General features: G+C 37.0%; 2 protein-coding genes across 2 annotated transcripts in view; one reads left to right on the top strand and one right to left on the bottom strand.

The window, feature by feature from the left end:
- The first annotated feature begins 696 nt into the window (after positions 1–696).
- On the top strand, positions 697–7,738 carry ngb (neuroglobin). The gene is made up of 5 exons (XM_048191705.1): positions 697–1,461; positions 1,718–1,951; positions 2,992–3,100; positions 4,998–5,117; positions 5,291–7,738. Exons 2-5 carry the CDS (start codon positions 1,854–1,856, stop codon positions 5,441–5,443), a joined length of 480 nt encoding a protein of 159 aa, XP_048047662.1. The 5' UTR covers positions 697–1,461; positions 1,718–1,853; the 3' UTR covers positions 5,444–7,738.
- Positions 7,739–19,632: 11,894 nt separating this feature from the next.
- The window catches only part of tmem63c (transmembrane protein 63C), a 68,716-nt gene continuing 60,637 nt past the window's right edge, over positions 19,633–27,711 (bottom strand). The window contains exons 21-23 of the mRNA XM_048191703.1: positions 27,459–27,574; positions 24,409–24,483; positions 19,633–24,198 (exon numbers count right to left, since the gene is read on the bottom strand). Coding sequence (XP_048047660.1) covers positions 23,974–24,198; positions 24,409–24,483; positions 27,459–27,574 — 416 coding nt within the window. The 3' untranslated portion in view covers positions 19,633–23,973. The remainder of the gene's footprint in view (positions 24,199–24,408; positions 24,484–27,458; positions 27,575–27,711) is intronic.

Here is a 27,711-nt window from a genome sequence, read left to right as displayed (position 1 = left end):
TTTCAAATTTTGTCCATTTTATCATGAAATTCAAACAATAAATTACTTTGACGCTCTTAAATGTGACGTGACAGATCACTGCAGTGCAGCTCGAAGCACAAGTCTTTTCTTCCACTTTAATACAAGTTATAGCTCAAAAAACATACATGAACATCAGAAGGTATATGTTGAAAGATACAGTACAACTTACAGAAATTAATCTCATCTCATGTAATTGCTTAATCAGTGTTTCAACCGCAAAAAGACATTAAAAAAAACCAGCTTGTTAACAATAATGTTGCATTTACCTAAGTAAAGTTATCCAATGTTCACAGTTCATTAGCTATAAATAAACACAAGAGAGGAGCTTATTTACTGTAAATTATATATATGTATGTTTAAATAAATTTGCCATGATGACAAGTGTTAATAAAAACTGAGTTGCATACAAACATTTCAGTTTTAGTGTAATTATTATATCTGAAAATAAATAGAAGTTGAATATATTAGCTCTGTTGTTAATTTTAACCTCTAATATTATAATGAGAGGGTTCTCTGTATAGTTTGAAGCATTTCAGAGAGATTTTTTCCTTAAAAAAAAACAAACTATCAGTAGCAGCAGATATCATTCTGAATAATCGCCTATCGGTATCTGCGGAGAAATTTAGTATTGGTGCATCTCTACTTCTAAGCACAAAGAATGCAGCGATGCAGTTGATTTAACTGATTGTGTGCAAAAATACCACCTTATGCAAGGCTCGTTTATTTAAAAATATTTATTTCTTTACAGTTATTCAAAAACAAAAGTACTTTGAATCTTTATCTTCTTTCACTCATCTATGAAGCAGTAAATTCACATTAGTTGTCTCTTTATTTTTCATTTATTTTTATAATAGATGCATACGGAATGCATGAAGGTGTTGATATTTTGTTGAAGGCCAGACTCTCACCTGTAGGAGGAGCTATGGCTCGTAACATGTGCTATTAAAGCAGTGGAGATCAGAGATGTTTCCATTCGGTCCTTATTTACTGTCCATATGAGCCCAAAATCACAGGCATGAGTATTTGGGACAGTAACAGTGTGATCGAATAAAGAAAGATCTATGTGTTTTGTTTGTTTGTTTGTTTGTTTTTTGGAAAATGCAGAAGATTGCCAATAAGGTTTCTTCATCTTAGTTTAAATGCACATCAAACAGCATCTATGAGGTTACATGCAGAGAGGGGAGAGGGAGCAGATAGAAGGAGAGATAAAGAGAGAGAAAGTGAGTGAGTGTTTGCATGTGTGTGAGAGAGCGGGGGGAGCAAAGAGGAAAAGAGAGAGAGAGTGAGACAAAGAAAGAGAGAGAAAGAGAGAGAGCAAACACAAGGATAGCAAGCTTGACATATACATATTCGCAGTGAACAAACAGACATCCTAATGCCAGAGAAAGACAGACGAAGCCAGTGAGAGAAGAAGGTCACCTCTAGAGCAGTGAAAGAACGGTACGTCAGCTGCACACACTGTTTATTGTGACCATAAAGTCAGGGCTAAGTTAGGTTTCTTCTCTTCTAGATGTTGAGTGCAAGAAGCATTTGTCAGAAAGCGTTGGCAGTAAAATTGATTGCAATGCATTGCAAACAGATTGTAAAATAAATGTATTTGAAAAGCTTTTTGATTCTATAGTCCCTCATGCACGCTCCTCTGATAAGTCTTATTTGTCCTTGCCGAATGATATCTGCAAATATTGGCACTTCACAGGGGGGTCATACCTGAAGACTGAACTCTGGAAGTCTGGAAATGGGAATTCAGGAGGTCCTGCTTTAAACTGAAGAACACATTTTGATGCCACAACATTGAAAAACGACCAGGGATCACAGCATTACTGAGGGTCACAATGGAGAAACTCTCTGAAAAAGATAAAGGTCTGATCCGGGACAGCTGGGAGAGTCTGGGGAAGAACAAGGTGCCACATGGAATTGTTATGTTCACGAGGTAATGTATTCAAACTCTTTTGCAGTCAGGGATAATGCTATTCCAATTAGTCTGCATGTTTATTTAGATAGTTGCAAACAGAGCTGTGCATCTGGCGTACATCTACAGTACAGTGTATTTTTGTGAGACGGAAGCATTTGTCAATAATGATAATACAATTCATTTAAATTATTTTTAAAATGATTAAATGTTTGGGTTTTTATGTAAATAAAGCACTTAAATACAGTACAGTAATTGGCAATCAAAGTGGAGGATTGATGCTTTCCATAACTCAAAAGATTGTACTCATCATGAAGGTATAGCAAATTAACAAACATCTCTTTAAATCCATCAAAAATTCCCCATCAGTCTCCCGCTGTCTGTTCCTCTAACCGCAGCTCAGTAAGAGGCTTGACTTGTTGCTTGGCGACAGGGAGCAGCAAGATCATTTTCACCAGAATCACCTTCTCTGAGGAAAGATGCTACCAAGTATCACTTTCCTGAGCATTCCTCTTCAAACTCAGCATAAAGACTAAAAAAAGACTTTCTTTGGGGAAATAAGTGAAGGGGACTTAAAGCTACAAAGGAAAAAAGGATACACATTTTTCTGTTTTCTATTATTCAAGGTTAAATGACTTTTATTACCTAATTTAATTTCCCTTCTTGTTAAGGAAATGTGAAGTAAACAATTGTGGTTGAAGATCCATGTCAGTGTACGGTGAACATGATTTCACCAAGTACAACATCCTCTTTGTTGATCCTGGAACAACACTCCAATCAGTCAGATTTGAGGGACAAGTTTACAGTTTATGTCAAGTTTGGGCTCACAACCAGGGTTAGGTTCTTCTACATCAGTGTTATTCACCTATCCTTTCCATCTGATTTTAGGGATAAGTTATGGTAGGGTTCGGTTTAGGTGAAGAGAAGGATTAAGACTATACATTTTCAGACAGAAATCTTGTTCTATATGTTGATCCAGGAACATGTCTTGGCAAAATCACGGTGACCGTCAGTGTACTGCTTTGTAGTGCTGACTAATTAAGTGTATCATTTCTTGATAGGTTATTTGAGCTGGATCCAGCACTACTTACACTCTTCAGCTACAGCACAAACTGTGGGGTTGCACCTGAATGCCTGTCCAGCCCAGAGTTCCTCGAGCATGTCACCAAGGTGAGCTCAAAGGTCAAATCTGTAAAAACTGTTAGAGTAAAAGTGTAGGAACCTACTTTTGGGCAATTTCTAATTATGCGTTCTTATGCAATCTTGTGTCCTTGTGTTCTTGTACTTGCCAAAGTTCAATTCCAATACTCAAAGAATGCAAGTACTGAGGATGTAAGAAATTGTGTTCTTGATGTTGAGGATGCAATGAATGTAGACTTGAGAGAATCAAACCGTTGGAAATCCCAGAAGTCTTTGTGGGTGGATAATGTATGGAAGGCTGTGTATGTTTAAATCTTCTCTTGTTCTACCTCTAAACAAGAGATTCCCACTACAAAAACGCAAACATGTGATGGCTCATGAAAGTAAACATTTGTCGTTTTGTTTAACATCATTTTAATAAAGTGATAAAGAGATAATACATTTTATTGGCAATACAAGAGGCAATACATCTTATTGGCATATTACCACAGGACCACAGCACACCTCAGAAAGATGCATTCAGTGTCATCATGTCCTTCCGAGCTCTTTCAAGGTAGCCTGGAAAGACTGGTCTCCATGCAAACACAAGTCCATTCTTTGCATTCTGATAGAATTGAGAAAAAGCCTTGGTGTGGTGTCGTTACTAAAGTAGAGATGCTAGGCCGGCAACTAAGAGGTTGTTGGTTTAGTCCTCAAGGAGCAAGGGTTTTGTCAAGATGGACAGATTAATCCTGCACTTTTAAAAGTTTCAGTAGAATGAGGGATACCATCCAGACATTAAAGGATTAGTTCACTTTGAAATGAAAATTAGCCCAAGCTTTACTCACCCTCAAGCCATCCAAGGTGTATGACTTTCTTCTTTCTGATGAACATAATCACAGAAATATTAATACATATCCTGAAGCATATGAGCATCCGAACTTCATAAATATGTGCTCCATATGGCTCCGGGGGAGCCTTCTGAAGCCAAGTGATGCATTTGTGTAAAAAAAAAAAAAAAAAATCCATATTTAAACAAGTTATAAAGTCAAATATGTAGCTTCCACCAAGCCGCCTTCTGTATTGAAGTTACGAAGAAAGTGTAAACTGGCATCGCGAGGGAAGGCTTAGGACGTAGCGTAAGCTTTGTGAACTGCGAGAGTTTTACACTTTCTGCGTACATTGAATACGAAAGGCGGCTCGTGCGGAAGCTAGATATTTTACTTCATAACTTGTTAAATATGGATTTTTTTTTTTTTATACACAAACACATCACTTTGCTTCAGAAGGCCTTTATTAACCCCCCAAGCTGTGTGGTGCACGTTTATGATGGATGTGGATGGAAGCACTTTCTTCAGCTCATACTCATTGATCCCTATCACAGCCATTAAAGCTCAGATCCGTCAGGATATTTATTAATATTTCTGCGATTATGTTCATCAGAAAGAAGAAAGTCATATACACCTAGAATGGCTTGAGGGTGAGTAAAGCTTGGGCTAATTTTCATTTCAAAGTGAACTAATCCTTTAACTGGTGCCCTTCAGGAGTATTGTCCCTGTAATAAATTCATGGTGCCACCATATTGGGTTGCAGTAAGAGATTAATTGATATGTTTGGTTGTTGTTTATTGTACCATAGAGCCTCATTGGTAATTCAGGACCAGGGTGTCTGATCCTGCTCTTGGAGGGCCTTCTTCCTGCAGAGTTTATCTTCAACTCCAAATAAACACATCTGAACTAGCTAATCATGATCTTCAGGATTACTTGAGACATGGTACTGGAACAGGTGGAAGCTAAACTCTGCAAGAAAATGACCTTCCAGGATTGGACTCGACTGATTTAGGCAAATGAACACTCCTATAATGTATATTTTTATACCAATTTTGGCCCAACTCCTGAGTTTACAGAAATGTTAAACCCAGCTCAAGAGTGGTTGTATATCTGTCCAGGTCATGTTAGTGATCGATGCAGCTGTGAGCCATCTTGATGACCTTCATACATTGGAGGAATTCTTGTTGAACCTGGGCAGGAAGCACCAGGCAGTTGGGGTGAAGACCCAGTCCTTTGCTGTGAGTACACTGCAAGGTCTAGTCATCATTTACTAGATGACATAAATTACATATTGCAGCCGTAACACTCAAACGTCAAAAATGACAATGAGATTGACAGTGATCTTCAGGAGAGTCATTGTGATTTTTCAGACCACTGGTTGATTGATTGGATTCTTTCATGTGTTCACTAGGTGGTTGGAGAGTCCCTGCTCTATATGCTTCAGTCCAGCCTAGGTCCAGCCTACACAACACCACTGCGCCAGGCCTGGCTCAATATGTACAGCATTGTGGTATCAGCCATGACCAGAGGCTGGGCCAAGAATGGTGAACATAAGTCCAACTGAGAAGGAGGTAGATGTGAGATTCACACTGGAACACCCAGTTGCTATGGAGGTCACCAGATGTATCTTCTCAAAAATCTTTTCAAAGAGTGAGGGTCTTGGATGTGGGACCACCAAATGGGAAAATAAGTTCAGCTGAGTTGTGTTTTGGCTCCCTGAACAGTCCTAACTTTGGTAGCTTGGTCTAACTGTAGACTGAGATTGTAGTTAGAGATAACGAAGCCTATAAGGTTGAAGTATGCTTTTCAAGAGTCCAGGACATAGATAGCTTATGGCTGAAACTTCAAAAGCAAAAGTGGCTTTGTACATATAGTAATCACTAAATGTATTTCCTCAAACTATCTTAAATGACTGTCTTGATGTATTGTTGTTTCATGTGAGCGTAAAACAGAGGTTTGACTATGCACATGTGAGCTTGGTCAACTTGGAAAAAGTTGTTTTATTCTGTCGCCTCTTGGAATCAATTTAGATAAAGGCCTTTAGAGCCACTACAATTTCACTTTAACCTTAAATTACACAGAATTAATTGTATAATCTTGCCTGTGCTGTGTTAGTTTGAGTTTAGTGATGTTCAGTAAATTATCTGAGCATGAACATAATAGTATTTGGCAATACGGTCCAAATTATAGTGTCAAAGCCAATAAGCAATCAGTAGCCATAATGTTTTGATGCCATCCAAACGTTCATGTGAAATTTTGTTTGCCACATTCTTAAACCATTATCAGTATTTCTGGCGATGAAAGTAAATGACGAGAACTGTTACATCCGAAATAGCTTTTGGAATTTTTTAGACTGTTAATTTATGAATCTGTGCCATGTCATAAGTTTACATTTCCATTGTATGGGATTATAATCTAAGCACTCTACTCCAAGGCTTACTTACGAAAGACTTGTGTAGACTGTTACTTAACATAAAGTGACTGTTATATCATAGAAACCAGATGATTTGCTCACTTATTTACAATTGTAGATAGTCAAAAAGTGTTTATGCTAAACGACCCACTCCAGTGGGCATTGGCTATATATAAGAATTTTTATTTCAAATTTAGTTTTTCAGAGTTTTTGTTCGCAAACTTTCTGAATATGTTTTAAAAATAGTAAATTGCATTAGTTGGCTTATTACAACCTTGTAAATTAAGAACATAGACACTCTTATCTAAGATAAGAATATTTGTTGCCATAATTATGAGCTATAGAAAAACGTTAAAAGCGATGATAACCGTTTTGCTGCTATCATTAAAACATTAAATAGCTTTGTAGAAACATTGTCCTCTTTATATGAGAGATATTTCTACATTTAAATGGTTCAGGCCAAGTATTTCAAAGTGCGTACAACTGTCACAGATATTGAAACTGCTGGTTCATTTTACATGTTACTTTATATGACAATACTGTACCTACTTTAGGTATATAGACTTTTCTGTATATTTAGGTGTATGTGGATCGTAGTGTTGTCAAAAGTACCGACTTCCGTACCAAGTCAGTACTGAAATTTAAAAAATGTGATGATACCAGCATTTCCCCATAGCATTTTGAGCACTGTCGAGCAGATTCTTAAACACCTTTGATTGGCCATTGTGTTCATATGCTCAACAGTTATGTTTGTGATTGTCTACAATGATGAACGCTTCAAAAATGTGCTTAAGAATCTGCTCAACGGCGCTCAAAATGCTATGGGGAAATACTGGTATCGTCACATTTTTCAAATTTCAGAATCGACTCGGTACCAAAGTCTGTAGTTTTGACAACACTAGTGGATTGATTATTTAATTTCACGTATTGTTCAATGGTGCACTAAATACTTTTTTTGCGTAAAATGTATAATTTGTTTTTCTCTTTCAAAGACTGTTCTCTTTTTCTGAATATGTATCACCTAATGGCTTTCCTATGACCTGTCTTTATGGAATGATCCGCTTATTAGTATTGAAAATCTTTTACAAAGATGCAATGGTTATAACATTTTCAAGTGAAAGTGTTCCTTTGTGATAATCTATGTTTATTGACCATTTAAGTATTGTGTGTTTGTGTGCAGTGTTTGCTTCTGTGCTTTTTCTCTTGATATTCTGTGACTAAATTGTCTCAATGTCTACCTCACTGAAGCAGCTGATATTAAACTGCGATGTTATGACCTGGCTCCTCAGTAACCAAAAAAGTTATATTTCAATTATACTGTACATCCTGTTTCCTCAGCCAGTCACCAATCTATCTAGAACCAGGATCAGTCAAGGCTCTATGTAAACACATGTGTTTGAAGCTTATTTGTAATAAATGACAGAAATAAAGAATAACTTGCTTATGGGTCTCTGCTGGAAATTAATTAATTGAGTTTCCTTGTTGTAGGCTATTTACAGTAGTATGAGTCAAGTGGTTAACTGCTGAACCTTATGAACTTTAAAGGACATACACATGACATTTTTCCATGGCTAATTCTTAATTCTTAAACAATTACACTGAATCCCAAATATATTTAAGCCTTGCTGTAGCTAAAACTGGTTTAGTTATTTATTGTTACTGACCCTGAGACCTTAAAACACTACATTATTTCAACCCTGCTAATAGGTTTGGAATTCATATTCATCAGAATAAGCTATTTCTTGGTGTTGAATGTTTTAGGGTTAATTGCAGTTAAAGGTGCAATATGTAAGATTTTTGCAGTAAAATATCCAAAAACTACTAGGCCAGTGTTATATATTTTGTTCACTTGAGTACTAACAATATCTCAAATGTTTCCAACAATTTGTAAATTGTGAGAAAATTGCAATTTTAACCAAGGCTGCGGGACGTGTGAGGAGTCGCCTGTCAATTGCGTCATACCCGCGTTAACCCTCGGCCTGCCTCAGTTTCCGGTTTTATTTTGTAGAAACCATGGAAACACCAAAGACGCTTTAATATATTACATGTTTTAATAGACAAGGGAACAACTGTTTGTTTACGTTTATAGACTGAAAACTAATTGTTGTTATATAGCTCAACACGTTTAGTCTGAATGTTTAAATATAATTTTCTTGATTTTTTTGTGAGTACCATGCTTTACCATGCCTCAGAGAAAAACAATATTTTGTCAAGTAGCTAACATAGCTTAATCAGATGCAGCTTTATTTTTAGTAACAGTAATACAGCATTTTCTCCATCATAATTGCATGCCATTTATCAACACAAGCCATCCAGCATTTAATATATTCTAAAATCGATCTAGTTTACTGCAGTGTGCAACAAGTGTCTCACAGCAGCCACCGAGAGAACGCACAGAGTAACGTTCTAACATAATTTTCAACACAAATGTATTTAATATGATAAACAGAGCTGCGTTACCTCATACGCTTGACCAGAAAAAAACGGAAGCAGCGCCGGTGACTGTGGCATAATAAAAGTCCCGCTGCTCGCGGAGTGTGTTGCGCAATCGCTCCAGCGGCCTCGTTCAGCTCCCACAACACTCGGTCCTCCTCTGCTTCATACTACAATAACGTTAATAATCGCATCCATGAACATGATTTCTTCCTGAGTCCTATTCCGATTGTTTCCACCAGTCATTGAGGTGAAGACCACGCAAGATTCCGCACTCAAACTTGGCATAATCAAGCTGCGCCTTTGTTTTGACTAGGCCTCTAGCGACAGAGGTCCGCCTAAGTAAAGTGCACCTTTAAGTAAAATTTCTCCTGGAACAACATTCCTGTCCGAAAATTTAGCAAAAATTGTAGTTAGTAACCTAATCCATTACATAATATAATAATTTAATATACTTTTTTATTACTTTTAGATTACTTTTGGCCCAACTCGTTTGTCACATTGAATTGAATAGGATAGAAAAAAAAAAAAAAGAAAGAAAATATATTCCATACTTTGTTATCAACAACATGAAGCAGTAAACATTACATCAAGGTTTCCCAAACTGGGGGTTGTAAAGGAACTGCAGGGGTTTTGTGAGTTTAATGAAAAGCTAATAATTAAATAAATAATAATGCAATGTTTTAATAATGCAATGTTGAGAAAACATTATGAAATACTTATATAAACTGTTAGATAAACCTCTGTTTAAACTTTATGATAAAAAAGTGCTCCCTTACTACACATTATTTTTTTTTAAAAGAGGAAATTTTACAGCACAACAGTGTTTAACCCAAGTTATTTCTCATCAGTACAAAACTACATAGTTCATAGAATTCAAATAATTTGTCTTAAAATAAATAAATGTCTTTTGAAGCATTTTCTTGTTTATATCAATTGTAAGTCACAGGGACTGAGGATGATCCTTATATAATGCTGGCACACTAGCTTGAAGTATAAAGAAATAGCATTTGTCTTATGTTATTCTTCACAATGTCCCAGTTCCAACAATCAGATGGTTATAAAAGAAACACTGTTCACACCTTTGCACTCTCTGATGTGACATTGTCGGAGTGGATGAGATGGAGCAGAACTCCAGAAGCGAGAGCTGCTCACTGGGTTTGTGGATTCAATTACACTGCATTATTGTAAATGTCTTGAAGGCTGACTGTCAAGCCAGGCACATTCTGCCTCGCTTATAAGAAGCAAAAAATCTGCTTCCATCCACCACTGCTATTTAACACCATTATTTTTGTTTTTTATTATTTATGAGATTCCTATTTGGAACTTATATGATACCAGATATATAATTAAGAATATTTCTAAGAATACAAAAGAATAGAAGCCACAAACACTTGTGCTATATCTGCCCTAAAAGCTAAATAAAGTGTAAAATCGAGAGACAGTGAGAGAGCAGGAGAGAGACGGAGATAAAAAGGCATAATAATATTAATAATAAAAACAAAACAGACTAGAGATCATTATTTTTAGAAAGTCTGCAATGTGTTGGAAGCAGGGCATTGGAAATTACCATGACAACCATGACAAGCACAGTGAGAGAGTGTGTTGAGTGTTTGTATTTTAAGACTCAGACAGTAGAGAAGAGTTGTTGAGGACGGGAGTGTGCTGGAGTGTGACTTTGGGATCTTTTTAAGTGTTGACTGCATTCATTTCACATATACTTGTCAGTGTTCTGGTTTACCATCAATGTAGGCTATAAAGCATTGTTCATAATGACAAATCTACAATATCTTCACAATATCTTGCTAATTTAAATGTATATTTATTCTCAGTGGTGTACAGTATTTAAGTAAATGTAATTAGATACGCTTTATCTTTTTGGCTACTTTGTAGTTTTACTGAGTATTAAAGATATTAGCAACTTTTACACTCTACTTGACTACATTTTTGAATAAGTATATGTACTCTTTACTCCAATACATCTGGGATAAGTAATGCAATTACTTGTTTCAATTCGCTTGGCACCTAACGTTTTCTGTAGCAGCTTATTTCTGTTTCATGAGAAGCACTATCGCCATCCACAGGGTATTTAATGTACTTTATCATGTGCGTTTTGCCCTTATTCACCCAAACTTGTCAACAAGGCTACTTTACGCGAATACAAGTGCATTAGCAGATAGCTGCTAAATAATAAATAATCATGTTTGTTATATGAGATGAAGACATGTCTGCAGCTGCTGATGAGGCAGATGACGTCCAGTGCAACAAGTAGGCTTTGACTATTCATTTTACTTAACAGTATTTTATTTATCCATTAAATTGACGAGAACTTTTTGAAGGATATTGATTTACTTATGCTCTTTTTGAGCACTTGAAAGTTTGTAGACTTTGACGCCAGTGAAACAAAAAACCCACATTTTTCATGCTATAAGTCATATCATACATTGACATGGAGTACAATTCAGTGAGTGAGTCTTTTTGGTTGGTTCAGTAACTGCTTTGTCGGATTCAGTTAGTTCATTCAGTGAAGGATTCATGAGAAATATTCGGCAGACTTAAGTTTAAGAGTCTTTTCAAAAGACTGATTAAAAAAACTGGCTCATAAGCATCATTTGTTCACGATGTAGCCTACACTTTAAAAAGTAAAAGTGCCAAAAGGGGGTTTTCGCAGTGATGCCATAGAAGAACCATCATTCGTTGATCAAAGAACTCTTCAGTGAATAGTTCTTAACAGAAACATTTTTCTTAGTGTTAAGAACAAGATAATAATCAAAAGAACCATTTTCCACTATAAAGAACCCTTTTGCTCAATGGAAAGTTTCCATTAATGTTAAGGGTTCATCTTGGAACCGTTCATCTTGCGAGTTCATCTTGCAAACTTTCAAAAGAGAACTGTAATTGTAAAACTTGTAGATTACTGTAGGATCAGCAGCCATGTCGTGTGGCACCTTACTGTACATGTCAGTCTCTGGTGTTGATGTTCCCTCTTCTAATGAGAGTCCTTCTGTGACACAGCCTCTGCCAAAGTCTTCACACCTCTCCTCGACATCTCCACTAGTTTCCCTCAGGATCCCACTAATGACAGGAAATACAAGACTGCACACAGTAAGCGGTCACATGGTTATCAAATACTCTCTGCACATTTAAAGGTGTCATAGTGTGTTTGCCAAGAAAACTGCAGCAGACTATAACAGTAAATCCAAGAAAGAGTTCAGATACTACACATTTATGCCAAAATTGAAAAAGAAGTGTGTCTCGTCATATCTGGAACAAGATGAAAATTACATTACTTTTAAAGTTAAAGGGGACAAATCACAGATTTTTCCTGCACTTTTAAAATAAAAGAGCTTAAAGGGGACCTATAATGACCCTTTTACAATATGTGATGTAAGTCTCTGGTGTCCCCAGAATGTCTCTGTGGCGTTTCAGCTCAAAATACCCCACAGATCATTTAGCTTGTCAAATTTTCCCCAATTTGGGTGTGAGCAAAAAAACACAGTTTTTGTGTGTGTCCCTTTAAGTGCAAATGAGCTGCTGCTCCCGCCTGCTTTCCAAAAGAGGGCGGAGCTTTAACAGCTCGCACTTCAGTTGCTCAACAACAACAAAGCTGGAGAATCTTAAACAGCCAAAATGAGGATTGTCAGTAACGGTGTTCAGCCTTACATTGTTCAAACCGGAGTCGACACTGATGGAGAGACTCAGGAAGAAGTTACAACTTTTAGAACGCAACTGGATGTTTCTGAACGGTTAGTGGATAAATATATGTAGTCGCTGTGTAGTTGATTCAACTCATCGTCTAGCATGTGCCGTCATGTTAATCTTTTGTGCAAATCCAGCATTGAATTGACCCTCGTTTGTGAAGCAGTCCAGCGTAAAATGACGGCATGGTAACAACACTCTACTACAACAACTCTTCCTCTTCTATTAAGCAGCCCAACATGGCCTCACCCCCTTTGTTGCATGTTCCCGGAGGCAGGGTTTATGTAAATTTTACAGTTAGTTATGTCATTAACCCGGGAAGAAGCTTGTTGTGGTCCCTACCAGCCATTTGTTGTATAGTCATTAAACAGAGAATTCTTTCAAAGACATTATCTCCCTTTGTATTGAACTTTGAGCGTCATAACTTTGCAGATGTTGTTTATGCTCAAACAGCATCATTAAACACTGACTAAAGTTAAAAAAGTGAAATCATAATCAACCACCCCTATTAATACACTATGTATTTACTCTGACATTCACAAGGCAAGGCTTTCTTCCCAGTCCACTTGAACCATTTGTGGAAATGATGCTGCTAAAATGGGTCCTTCACTGTCCATATTTTCATATCAACACATATTCAGTATCAGCAACTTGGTCTACACTGTTAAAATATTAAAATTAGTCAATTATAAGCATTTACATACAGAACTCTTAAAGGTACAGTAGCAAAAAATGTCTTTTAAAAGGGATAGTTCACCCAAAACTGAAAATTCGATCATCATTTATTCACTCTCATGTCATTCCAAACCTGTATGACTTTCATTCTTTTGTGGAACATAAAATAGGATATTCTGAGAAATCTCATACAATAGCAACCAATGGAAACCAAAACGACAAATGTAAAATTGGTAACAAATGCCATTTCATGTTGACTATAGATGTTCAAGCAGTAAAAGAGAGCAAAAGGAAAGATTAACTTGATCAAGATTTCTGTGCAAATTAAATGCAAGCATTCCAACATAACAGCTTGGTTTATAACAAATCAAGCTGTTCAGATGCACATGCACAGTAGGGGAGACAAACACAGGTAGCAGTCAAATAGGGAAAACAGCAGCAGTTCTATTCCAAGCATATGGCACAGAGGAGGAGAAAGCAGCATGTTCTGTTCCCAGGGGTATTCACCTTCTGAAGACTGCCTGCTCAGGAAGGTTGCTTAGGAGACAGAAGGAAAATGTCAAGCAGATTTCTTTTTTTCCTCCTGTGTTGACACTTGCCACTGTGGCAGGTGTATGAAAAATTGCTTTCTCCACCGCTCCCAAGAGTGCAGCACATTAATGATGAGACATACCTGCGCTTGGTCTTATTTTGCTATCATTTATAGAACATGGGCCATTTTCATCATCATCAATGAGAAAGGAGGCATTTTGTAACATGTCTGATGAGTTTAGGCAACTCTTTAGGCAACCTCCAAATAGTGCTGTTCTAACTTTACTATAGTGTCAAACTGACCTCCACTATATGTAATTCCATTGGTATTTACTTATTTGTATAAAGTTAAGTGGAGGTAATAACAAATCAAAGTTGAGGAGAGATTAACAGTAATGTTAGGTGGCAACAATTAGCCTTTGTGCATGAGAATCGACAAGAAACATTCCAGAACGTGAAACATTTCCCAAACATTAATGTTGTCTCAATGTTGCATTATATCTCTTGGATACGAGTCATTGATGAATAAGGTTTTTAAAAGTGAAAAAAAAAAAACATAATGGAGAAGTTTTAATGAAGCTTTATTAAGTTTTAACAATGAGATTGTGTTTTTTTCATAATCAATTAACACTGCTTTTGTTATCTTTTACAAGATTGACAAAGTTTGTCACCAAAAAAGTCATTCGGTTTAACCAAAATTTCGGTTTTACCGATTGACACTTTTGGTTATACCGAATGACGATATTTTCAAACAATCCTAACAGGCTGATATCTAGCTAGCCAGCTAGCGAAAGGACAATCAAACATTTTATATTCAGTACAAGTTTTTAAAATATAACATTTCCATGTTTTAGAGCAGTTGTACCGAATGACCTGATGTTGAAAACATGAATTTTTCAAATAGTTAAAAGAGAGTAAATTACTTTGCTTCACAACCATGTGGTCCTTTGCAGGTGTTTGAATGATGTCACATCCTGTCATATGATATTGACCGCATGACTTGATCCAAAATGGTCCCTTTATATTAGTTACTCCAAATGACATCAATGAAATTCATTTTTCCAGACATTCTTTCTCATAACAAAGCAACGACTTCAATACATAATTTTAATACCATTTTGCTCAATGTTGATATATGATGTTATAAAATCATGCCAGAATTAAAAATATATACATTATATTTTAATCACAAATAAAATAGCTGTATTGGCCTTTGGATGGTTAAACCGAATTACCTTTGAAAATCTTATTATATGCAGCAAAATATAATTAAAACCTTTTGGATTAAATTCAAGCGAACTAGTTGTACTACCTTACATACTTCGGATGTCATATCTTTGTTATTATTAAAGGTCCCGTTCTTCGTGATCCCATGTTTCAAACTTTAGTTAGTGTGTAATGTTGTTGTTAGAGTATAAATAAAATCTGTAAAATTTTAAAGCTCAACGTTCAATGCCAAGCGAGATATTTTATTTAACAGAAGTCGCCTACATCGAACGGCCAGTTTGGACTACATCCCTCTACTTCCTTCTTTAATGACGTCACTAAAACAGTTTTTTGACTAACCTCCGCCCACAGGAATACACAAGAGTTGCGTTTGTAGAGTGTGTTTGTCGCCATGTCGTCGAAACGCTGTTATTTTCATCCCGCAGTCCAATCACCGGGTCTGATTCCGGCTCAAATTGATAGGGTAAAATTAAAGACAACATGTTTACAATAACACTGAGCGCGTGCATCTCCACGTTATGGTAAGAGGCGTGACCTTTCAGGGCAAGGAGCGCTAAGCTGCTGTGGAATCACAACACAGGAACCGCTGGCACAATCAGAACTCGTTACGTATTTCTGAAGGAGGGACTTCATAGAACAAGGAAGTCATCAGCCCGTTTTTATGACAGTGGAAACAGCGGTATACAGATAAGTAAATTATGTGAAAAATACTGTGTTTTTTTACACGCGAAACATGAACACATGTTATATTGCACACTATAAACACAATCAAAGCTTCAAAAAACCACGAAAAACGGGACCTTTAAGGTCTTTGGACAAAAAAATGACACATCACATCCTTGACCCTTACTTTTTGTACTTATGCCACTTCAGGTGGTGTTTATGTGCCACATTTGCAGTGTACAATTTAATATTTAGTATCCATGTGATGCAAGATCTGAACAATAGTGCAAAACCATGACTCTTACTATCAATTAAAGTGGCAACTGTCCATCTCTCTATAGCAATACACGCTCATGCACATTAATAATTAGGTTGATTCTATGCAGGGCCAGCCCAAACTGCAGTAATTAGTATGCAGACTCACTGCTCTTCACAGCCTGTCATTAGAGAGGTGAGCTGTGGCATATACTCAGCCACATTTGATGGTTCCAACATATTAATCACTGCAACCATCAGGGAATTCTCACCCCGCTGAAAGGTAAACATCAGTGTAATTAATCCCGAAAAACCCTGGCAAAGGCAAGTTGTGTCCACAGAGGATTATTTTAATCTGAACATTTGAACTTTCCCACTTAGTGATTTATCTATCCATCCATCCATGGTTGGGTCAATGTCCTCACACGAGCACATCTAGGCACATGCGTACAGACAAGCAGTGGCACAAACAAATATCCTAGTATAGAATTATAGAATGTTTCTGACTCTGTCTGGGTTGTTACTTCTGGAAAAATGTTTAGAGATTTAAATGTATCCAGATTTTGGCCTTCTGTCAGATATTCCTGCCAGTTCTGCAAAAGAAAGGAAAATAATAGCCGAGACAAAAACCGCTGAATACCCTAAATAAACCAAAGACTGCTTGTCGATGGACACTCATGGTGATTCAAAGGGCGAATCAATATCAAAATATCTTCCATTTTTTTAATGGGTTTATTTCATTTTCCACAAGCATCTGATGGTGGGACACATGGAATTCCATTTATCTGCGCTATTCAATCTATGGAATTATCCATTTAGAAATGGAAACTTCCATAACTGGGATCCTGGAATATACTGTAACTTGATTCCTTTCGAGTAATCTAGTAATTGTGGTTTTTGTAACAAGTCTAAATGACAGATATTTACAGGAGAAGAAATCATGAACTTTAAAAGGCCGTATAGATGCTCAGTGAAGCAGAACATCAGAGTACACATTTTAATCGGCTCTATTATAACTGAATGCATGTCCTACTTTTTGGAAACATTTCTCATGTGCGGCTTCAGTTGTTGTGCTGCTGTGGTGTCCCATAACACTAGCACTCAGATGGTAATGACATCTAGTGTGCAGGAAAAACATAATTGCCAGTTTTCAAGCGCTGACCAGTCAAGTGACCACTGGCTGTCTTCTGGCACGGCAGGAGATTTAATTTAAGGGGTGACATTTCATTTTCAGAGACTGAATCTGAAGAACACTTACAGGAAAATGTTTTTGAGACTACTGCATGGAACAAAATGTTTATTTTTTTCTGAAAAAAAAAATCTACTTGCCCAAGTTGCCACCAAGATGCAAGGGTATTGTGGAGGGTTACTAAGGTGTTCTGGATAGTTTGGTCACTTACTGGCCCAAGTTAAAAGATCCCACCTTGGTCCTTCCTTCAATGTAAGTCTTATCTCTTCAAAAAATAATAGCAGCTCCCTACAAGAAGTCGCATGATTTGAGGTGTTAATACACATAGCACAAATGGTGCAGGCCTTAAGACCCAGATATACTTACAGTTAATTTCTTTTTCATTCTTTGCAGGGGCAAAAAATATTTGAATTACCTGAGCAGCGCTATACTGTTACCGAACATCCAGATACTGCCCACGCTGGGAACGGCATTTAGATGAATATATAACAATGTTGGGGAAAGTTACTTTTAAAAGTATGGCGTTTCATTGCATTACAATATTGTGTTACTCCCTAAATAAAGAAACTAATTGCGTTACATAGTTACTTTTTATGGAAAGTAATGCATTACTTTTGTTTTACTTTTTGTCACCTGAGCTGGGCTTGCATGCTTTTTTAATAACAAAAAAAGTTCTATTTTTGGTAAAACTAATGGCCCTTTCGCAGCAAAAGTGAAATGAAAAAGCCTCAGGCTAAAGAAAATGCAAATCCACATCTGTACTTTAGAGGGAGCAGCCATAAAACCAAAAATCAAAGTGATTTTTGCTTATTGGTATGGCTGAATTTGATCACTGAAGGTTAGCAGCAAAGACATTGGTTAATAAAGAGAGATTAAATACATAAAGTGTATTTTTGTAATTTAACATATTTAAAGGTGCCCTAGAGGTGCCTTTTCAAAATATGTAATATAAGTCTAAGGTGTCCCCTGAACGTGTCTGTGAAGTTTCAGCTCAAAATACCCCATAGATTTTTTTAAATTAATTTTTTTAACTGCCTATTTTGAGCCATTATTGCATATGCACCGATTAAGCGTGCGGCCCCTTTAAATCTTCCGCTCCCCCGCCCCCGCGAGCTCTCAACTGCCTTAAACAGCAAACACAAAGTTCACACAGCTAATATAACCCTCAAAATTGATCTTTACAAAGTGTTCATCATGCATACATCGATTCCTGTGAGTACAGTATTTATTTGGATGTTTACATTTGTTTATGAATGAGTTTGAGGCTGTGCTCCGTGGCTAACGGCTAATGCTACACTGTTGGAGAGATTTATAAAGAATGAAGTTGTGTTTATGCATTATACAGACTGCAAGTGTTTAAAAATGAAAATAGCGACTGCTCTCTTGTCTCTGTGAATACAGTAATAAACGATGGTAACTTTAACCACATTTAACAGTACATTAGCAACATGCTAACGAAACATTTAGAAAGACAATTTACAAATATCACTAAAAATATCATGTTATCAATGATCATGTCTGTTATTATTGCTCCATCTGCCATTTTTCGCTATTGTTCTTGCTTGATTACCTAGTCTGATGATTCAGTTGTGCACAGATCCAGACGTTCTGCCCTTGTCTAATGCATTGAACATGGGCTGGCATATGCAAATACTGGGGGCGTACACCCCGACTGTTACGTAACAGTCAGTGTTATGTTGAGATTCGCCTGTTCTTTGGAGGTCTTTTAAACAAATGAGATTTATATAAGAAGGAGGAAACAGTGGAGTTTGAGACTCACTGTATGTCATTTCCATGTGCTGAACTCTTGTTATTCAACTATGCCGACGTAAATTCAATTTTTGAATCTAGGGCACCTTTAATTAATTACTGCAGCTATGCGTGATATTCCGAGTTTGCCTTTCACTGCTTTTATTCATTTTGAGGAATACTGAATCTTAGGGATGCACCAATATGAAAATTTTGGCTGATACCGTTAATTCTTTATATTTTAAAGATGATAACCGATATATTGGCCGATAAATCTAAAACACATTTTTTTTAATGTAACTTTTTCAAGAGCCTGATTACATCACTGATTTGTATAATAAAAAATGATGTGAACGTATTCAAGACTGATTTTACCTGCTGTATAATATTTGTTTCATCATTAAAAGCCATGTCCCAAGCACCAATTATAGTGTTCTTATTATAATTTTATGTAGCTTATATGACTTGCGCTGCACATGTTGCACTTAACTGTATTTTCCTTTTTGAAGTGATTTCAATCATATTTCAAGCAATTCAAAACCATCATGGTGCATCTGAAGTGTCTCAGCTGAAGGAAATAATCCATTATTTATCAGCTTTAATATATCGGCCAAATTTTCTTATCTGGCCGATAATGATAACATTAAAAATGAACATATATCGGCTGATACCGATATGGTGGCCGATATATTGTGCATCCCTACTGAATCTGTTTTTGTGTAAGTGAGATGAGTAAATGTTCACATTTAGTGTAGAACTACAATAACCATCATGTTTACACAGCACACACAACCCCTCTGCACTCACAACACAAATTAAAGCAGTGAGAAAACAGCAGTTAAGTAAGCAACTGATCATAGCGATATGGATATGTTTGCATGAGCTCTGCAATTCGGCACTCCAATGAAGTCACGTCACATTTATTTATATAGCATTTTATACAATAGATCGCTTTAAAGCAAGCAGCTTTACAATATTAAACATGAAAAACAATGCCAGTGTCCCTTTCAATTAGAATTGCAACTTCAATTTCAACTATAAATCAACTATAAATCCAATGCGTTTCATTTCGACATACTTAACAGAAGAAATAATTGAAGATTTCCTCATTAAAGAAGAGCTCACCAACCTATTATGTAATTGCCATGGACCTGGTAGTTCGAAGGTGTTTACCAGCAAGCTGTTTCAAACTTCCCAAAAAACTTTGTTTTGGCATGATTTTGCTTGAAATGCCATCTCACCAGTTCGTTCTTCAAATTTTGCCTGAAGTATATCAGGGCCTTTAGGGTTAGGAATTGTTTAAAATACATGTACAAAAAAAAAAAAAAAAAATGAAATAAAGACACAACTTGACAGCATTATTTTTTGGCAAATTTAGTTTTATATTTTTAAGAGATGTGCTGCTTCAATGTAACATGATGCAGCAATTTACTTTGTCATAAGTGCCCTGTCACATGACAATGGCACCTCAAGCCACATTCCGTAAACTGAGGGTACGTTTACACGACAACAATGTACTAAAACCTGAACGTTTTTCCTTTTTTTTTTTTGCGTACAGGTGATGACATTGTTAAAACGATCCCTGTTCACACGGATCTGCGAAAACTACTAAAAACGCTGCATTATGCTGCCAGGCCAGTAGTTGGCGATGTCACTTTGTAAAGAAACACTACGCGCCTATAGACTGAACACGCAATACACATGCGCATGATGTCACCATTTTCACAAATTCACGTTTTTGTAGTTTACACGGAGACGACAACGGTATCATTTTCAAAAACTTGCACTTTGAAACCCATTTTCAAAGCGTTTTCAAGCTCCCAAACCGGTGTTGTCATGTAAATGTCGTGTAAACGGCCCCCAACACTGAAGAACGAAAACACAGTAGTATACGTCAACAGCTTGCGAATACAAACAGAACAAAAGGAAAATTAAAAAAGTATCTCACAAGAGTTTGTCAGGTACCTAGGTATTGAAGACATTGATGTAAGAGTGTTTGCATATTACCTGTATTTATAGATACTGTGATTGACGATACCAATGAAAATTGGTATGAATTAGATGCGACTGGGATGCAATTGTATTGAGTTACTGATAAACAGTATGGCCAGAAACACACTTTTACACAAGTACGCAGATGCAAATATTTGGTCAGCGCATTGAATATGCTTAGCGTGCTAGCAAAGAGCATGTAAACCGTTTACTAAATTTAACTTGCTCAATAAGATTCTCTTCAAACTGCTGCTCAAAGTAATGGGCATGAAGGCAACATTTTTGCAACAAAAAATGTTTTACAATATCTGTCCATTATAGAGGTATTTCGAACGCTAAGAATGCAATGGATTTTAGCGTTGTTATCAGTAGTGGTCTGACACATTTCAGAAATCTAAATCAACTTACTTAGCAAGAATCATTTGCATACTTGCAAAGAGTATGTTTCATGGCTAAGTCGGTTTTAAACATGTTAGGAATCTCTCACGATTGATTCGTTGGTGGAACGCGCTTTAGAATTTAGCTTCTTTGTCTTATCTTGCTCTGTGGTCCATGCAGCATATTGCAGGTCATGCTGGATTGTCAGACATAACATTGTTTTTTCTATTTTCTTCGTAAGATCTGTTTCTTCAAGGCACAGCAAGAGAGCACGGTACAAATCACAACTCATTTACATTTAGCTTGGCAAGAAAACCCTCCACCCACCCCTTCCCTTCCAGTCCTAGAACCACTAGCAGCAAAGACCAAGAATACAAAATTTACTAAGAAAATTAAAGTGTTACAGAAGCCAGAGCAACACTTGACGGATCTAAAGAGAGCTGCAGGCTGGTTTGAGCATGTGACAGAGTAGAACAACATGCAGTTGGAGATTTATGTATCAGGATCATCCAATATACCATTTTCAGTTTGTGTCATTACACTTCCTTTAAATGATTTTACCCTGAAAATATTTAATGGATTTGATGATCGTTAAAAGAATGTTCTGATTTTAATACAAGTTAAGCTCCATCGATAATTATAACTTTAACTTATCCATCAGCTTTTAAAAACAACCAAAAATTTGTTTACAGCAATGCACTTACAATAAAAGACTGTGGTAAGCAATGCACCAGAATAAATGTTGAAATACAGTTTCGAATGTATAGCCACAAAATGAAAATATATGTTATCATGAAACTACTGTGACAAAATAGCTTAAGTACATTGTTTGAGCAATTTTAGATAGGCCTAAAAATATTCAAATGTATTGACCATGTAAACAAAGTTACAGCTCAAATAACCCAATATACAAAGCTCCAGACTGTGAATAAAATGCGCAACGATAATTTAAAATAAAGTCGTTGATGCTTTTTCCTGCTCAAATGCGGCTTCGTTGGAACGCACGCCAATGTTACACGTGACACAACACAGAGCGTGGCGTCTGATCGACTCTTGTGAACCGGTTATTTTGGTTAGAATAATCATGAGAAAGCCACGAACTAGCTTGCAATTTTACGGTTCGAGTCAGACTCAGTCAGGAAATTGTTCAAAGCCGCTACCAAGTTCACAACAGACTCAATCAGTGAACTGCGAGTCATTTTTATATATGCTTAATTGGAATTAATCATTATAGTCTGTATACCATCTTCCTAACTGCATCAGTGACAATATTAAAAGGGTAAGTATGAAGCTATAACCTCAAAGACTGAACGATCTAGCGATTCTATAAGTTGTCAGTCAAAAAAGACAAAAAGACAATGTTTTATTTTAGGAGCCAGTGGCTCTTTCATCATTTTATTTTGTCTGGAGCTCTAATATCAGCGATTTTTACAGAGCTTCACAGAGCTTAAACCCTCTGTAATGCTCTATAGACTTTCATTAATAGTGCATTGTAGAAATTGGGAGTTAAAATTATGCTGATAAGAGAGCTTAAGGCCCCACACTAGTGCGTTTTCATTTTAAAATGCCGTTTCAAAATGAAAACGATTGTCGTCTAGACTGGCGTTTCCACAGCGTTTCAGAAACGATCTCCGTCTATACTACATGAACGAAAAAGCATGTCACATGACCGTTCATGAACACTGGGCATGCGCATACAAGTGTAAATAGTGCCTCTTGTGCATGTAGGTAGCTGCAGTATTAAAAAAATTGCAAAAAGACAGCTAAAAATAACAACAAAGCTAGAAAAGATTGCAGTTCAGTCTCCATGTTATTGTTAACACGATCGTCAAGGACATGCAGAGCGAACATGGGTAGCCGCCATCATCGCAAAACATATGCATTTTAAAATGAAAATGCACTAGTGTAAACAGGGCCTAAGTCTTTTCAATAATTCCTTTAACAGCTTTTCTTTTTTTTTGTTTTTTCTACAATCTGATTGTTTTTGCACATTTTTTCAGTTTATTAAGTGGATTTAGACTGTATATTAGTCAGTGAAAAGCTTCACTTTTGAATGTCCTCCATAGACCAAATGACTGACTGAACTTCAGAGGAAAAAGATAAATAAATTATGTAATGAGTGCATCATTGACTTTGAAATCTACTGTAGTGCCAATTGACTGCACTGCTGTGTATGTACAACACAACTGCTATTGTCACTGAAAAATAAACAATAACAGGGAGCGATTGACTGCAAAAAAGGTTGAGGGTGTTAATAACAGTAATAATAATCTACTAATAGTAAACACATGAAAACAGCCTCTCAGCATAATGTTGCACAATTACGTACCATTGCTAAAATACAAGTACCGAATAAAAATAACAATAATAAGCACAAACTGCGACAACAGCAAAGGGAGTATTAAGCAAATCAGACTTGCATGTCTGGAGCTTTGCCTCAACTCTTTGGAGCTGTATGATGTGGCTATGCATAAAAAAGTACATCAAAAAATCTGTCAAAATACAATGTTCCAAGCTTCAGTCAACCAAACCGTCAGATACCCATTAACATCATTAGAGAGAAAAGAAAAATATAGAAGATAGTAGAAAGCATAGTCCAAGCAAGAGAAGTGGACTGGTCTCTTTCTTTGACAGATCTTTGCTTTTATCCACTTCAGATATTTCTTTGAAAGCTCATCAAAGTCCTCAGAACTAAAACCGCCATGTCAGTGAATTCCCAACAAGCTTTTGAAGCGGTTTGCTTGGATGGATGCAATTTGTTGTCTTTTACTCGTAAATGGAGGTTCTAGAGGAAAAAATTTGCAGCATAGTGCCTCTTTATCAGCCACTAGCTAAGATGAGGCATGGGGCTTGAGCGTTAGTTAGGGAGAGGGGATGATGGGCAAGTTGGTCACTGGAAACCCACAGGACTGTCCATGAGAGGGCTCGGGCAACTGGGATCTGGCTCATCCTTGAGTTCAGTCTCCAAAGTTTCCTCCAGATCCTTCTCCTCCACTCCTTCAGCGTCACGCGCTGAACTCTGGCTGTTCCCCATGGTGCCATAGCTCTGGTGGGCCGGAGAGGGCATGGGAGTCAGTCCCAGCTCTGGCTCCAGCAGGACGGAGGCTATAAAAAGCTGAGAAGGGAAAGAATGAGAGGTGAGTAGGTGGAAAGCAAGAGTGTCATTTTCTTTTTGTTTATGCAACATGCTACAAGTGAAGTGCCTTTGACACTGTAAATGGAAGCCTTAGAGGAGATGAGAGGAGCGAGAGAAATTAATTTCGTGAGAGGGACTTGAAATGAGAGTGTGATGAATTAAATGAGCTGTGACGGGATAAGCAGGTACATTAGCTGTGGTTGTGGTAGAAACAGTGCTTCGCTCTGCATCACTGAAGCCTCCTTCTGTCGTCTGATCGGACATCTGAAACAAAGCAGAATATCAATCACTTTTTACTGCCTGAGGACATTATTCTCCTAAAAACATCTTTAAGAGCTTATTCTCAAAGCTCGTCTTCTGTTGACAAGGTGTTGTAAAGGTCACAATCATACACTTTACTGTTTCACAAACATAACTGTCAATATACACTATATGGAAAAAAGCATTGGGACGTCTGGCCATTACACCAACAGGGAAAGCAAGAACATCATTCTAAATACATAGACATTAATATGGAGTTGATCCCCTTTTTGCAACTATAACAACTCTTCCGATAAGGCTTTCCACAAGATTTTGGAGTGCTTCTGTGGGAATTTTTGCCCATTCATCCAGTAGAGCATTTGTGGTGTCAGGCACTGATGAGAAGGCAATGGCTCATAATTTCCGTTCCAGTTTATCCCAAAAGTGTTTGATGGGGTTGAGGTCAGGGCTCAGTGTGAGCCAGTCAAGTTCTTCCACACCAAACTCATCCAACTATGTCTTTATGGGGCATGGACCAGTCATGGCCTAATGGTTAGAGAGTCAGACTGGTAACCTGAAGGTTGTGGGGTCGATTCTCAATACTGGCAATGAAATGACTGAGGTGCCCTTGAGCAAGGCACCTAACCCCCAATTGCTGCCCGGGCACCAAAACAAAATGGCTGCCCACTGCTGACACAAATGTAAATTTGTAAATGCAGACTGCATGGCTAGATACTTGATTATATACATCTGAGGCAATTGGAACACCTGAATTCAACAATTAAGAGGTGTGTTCCAATGCTTTAATCCATACAGTGTATGCACATTTGGGATCATACAGCCTAATACCTTGGTATTAAAGGTATACATTTTTATCATTTTTAGTTCATGCACTCCCTGGGACTCAAACCCATGACCTTGGGTGATATTTGCCCCATTAAATTTGCTTTTCAGGAGCAAAATAGCAGTTTTTTCTAAATGTATTAAATGGTCATTTAGGAATTAACTATGTGGCGTCTTTATGAATGAGTCGTTGAATCATTCAGTCAATCGATTTGTTTAAAGGTACCCTAGAATTAAAAATTGAATTTATCTTGGCATAGTTAAATAACAAGAGTTCAGTACATGGAAATGACATACAGTGAGTCTCAAACACCGTTGTTTCCTCCTTCTTATATAAATCTCATTTGTTTAAAAGACCTCAGAAGAACAGGCGAATCTCAACATAACACTGAATGTTACGTAACAGTCGGGATCATTAATATGTACGCCCCCAATATTTGCATATGCCAGCTCATGTTCAAGCATTAGACAAGGGCAGGACGTCTGGATGTGCACAGCTGAATCATCAGACTAGGTAAGCAAGCAAGGACAACAGCGAAAAATGGCAGATGGAGCGATAATAACTGACATGATCCATGATTACATATTTTTAGTGATATTTGTAAATTGTCTTTCTAAATCTTTTGTTAGCATGTTGCTAATGTACTGTTAAATGTGGTTAAAGTTACCATCGTTTCTTACTGTATTCACGGAGACAAGACTTATTTTCGTTATTTTCATTTTTAAACACTTGCAGTCTGTATAATTCATAAACACAACTTCATTCTTTATAAATCTCTCCAACAGTGTGTAATGTTAGCTTTAGCCACAGAGCACAGCCTCAAATCATTCAGAATCAAATTTAAACATCCAAATAAATACTGTACTTACGCGATTAGACATGCTGCATGACGAACATCTTGTAAAGATCCATTTTGAGGGTTATATTAGCTGTGTGAACTTTGTTTATGGTGTTAAAGGCAAGCGAGAGCTCCGTGGGCGGGGAGCTTGAGCATTTAAAGGGGCCGCGCAGCCTAAATTGGCTCATAGTTAATGATGCCCCAAAATAGGCAGTTAAAAAAATAAATAAAAAAAATCTATTGGGTATTTTGAGCTGAAACTTCACAGACACATTCAGGGGACACCTTAGACTTATATTACATCTTTTAAAAAGACGTTCTACGGCACCTTTAAAAATGGAGATTCATTCAGTAAAGAAACACTACTGTGTGTTGCTCGGAGACACAACGGTTATGTTTTGGTTTGGCTCTGTTCTGGTTCTGTTCCATGCTTGTGTATGATGAACTAGTTTCTTCATGCCAGTTAGCCTAATTAACCTGTTATTCATTTTGTTGATTAGTTTGGTCTGTCTAGTTAAGCTCTCCAGTTCTTTGTCAGTTCTCGTTGAGTTATGTTTGGCTGATTCTGCTCTTGTCTTCAGTTCCTGAGTTCATTGGTAAACATAAAACTTCTGCGTTTCGATCCTTTATTTATCTTTATTTTGAACCCAATTGTGAGAACTATATCATATGATATAAATATCAAAAAACAAGATGTGTGTCCCAATTCGCATACTTATGCACTATTCTATGATGTTTTTAAGTATAAATAGTGCAAGTAGTGCGTTCACACAGAAAATTCCAAAAAGAAAAAGTACACTTTAAATACCTGGATGATGCACTAAATTAACAGAAAAAACAAAGTGTGGAATGTTGGACACTTAATGCACCTAACTGTCGCAGCTTTAATTACATTGTGGAGGGGGAGGGGCATCAGACTCTGATGCTGAATGACAAAATAACCTTGTAAAATTCATACACTACATGGATGAGTACATAGTGCATAAGTACATAGTGTATAAGTGCATAGTGTATAGTGCGTCATTTGGGACGCAGACAAGAGCTCATACAGGGGCATTTCTTTTGCCTCCGTATCTTGGATTTTGGGGGCAATTTTTATTAATTCTGTTGGCAGTTTTGACCTCATTCATTTCCACTCATGTTGTAAAAAATGCCAGGGTCATATTTCACCTTAAAATCGAAAGTAAAAAAAAAATATTTTTTTTTGGCTGAATTATAACCTTGACATTCACTCGTTGAACTTATGAACATTACAATTTTACAAGCATATGCACCATGTTTTCACAAAACATCAAGATCAATGTTAACATAGCTGACCTGATAGCTTGTTGATCTGTCAGGTTGTAGTTTTTTCAGACAAAAGCCAAAGCAGGAGAAGACAATACAGCACAGGAGAGTTATGAAGGTGAACAGAGTGATGGGCTGCACTGGACCTGCACAAGAGATAAAACATGAGGTAATGCTTTAATGTGGAACAGAGTTGGAGACATGATTTTGTGGTTTTGGTCTTAAGATCTCTCAAAACCACATAAACATGGCCTTGGTCTGGGTCTGGGTCTCATTACTAGTC

The sequence above is a fragment of the Megalobrama amblycephala genome, linkage group LG5 (genome assembly GCF_018812025.1).
Source record: "Megalobrama amblycephala isolate DHTTF-2021 linkage group LG5, ASM1881202v1, whole genome shotgun sequence".
Classification (NCBI taxonomy): Eukaryota; Metazoa; Chordata; class Actinopteri; order Cypriniformes; family Xenocyprididae; genus Megalobrama; species Megalobrama amblycephala.
The sequence above is the reverse complement of the archived record's forward strand: the minus strand, read 5'-3'. Positions and strand labels throughout refer to the sequence as shown.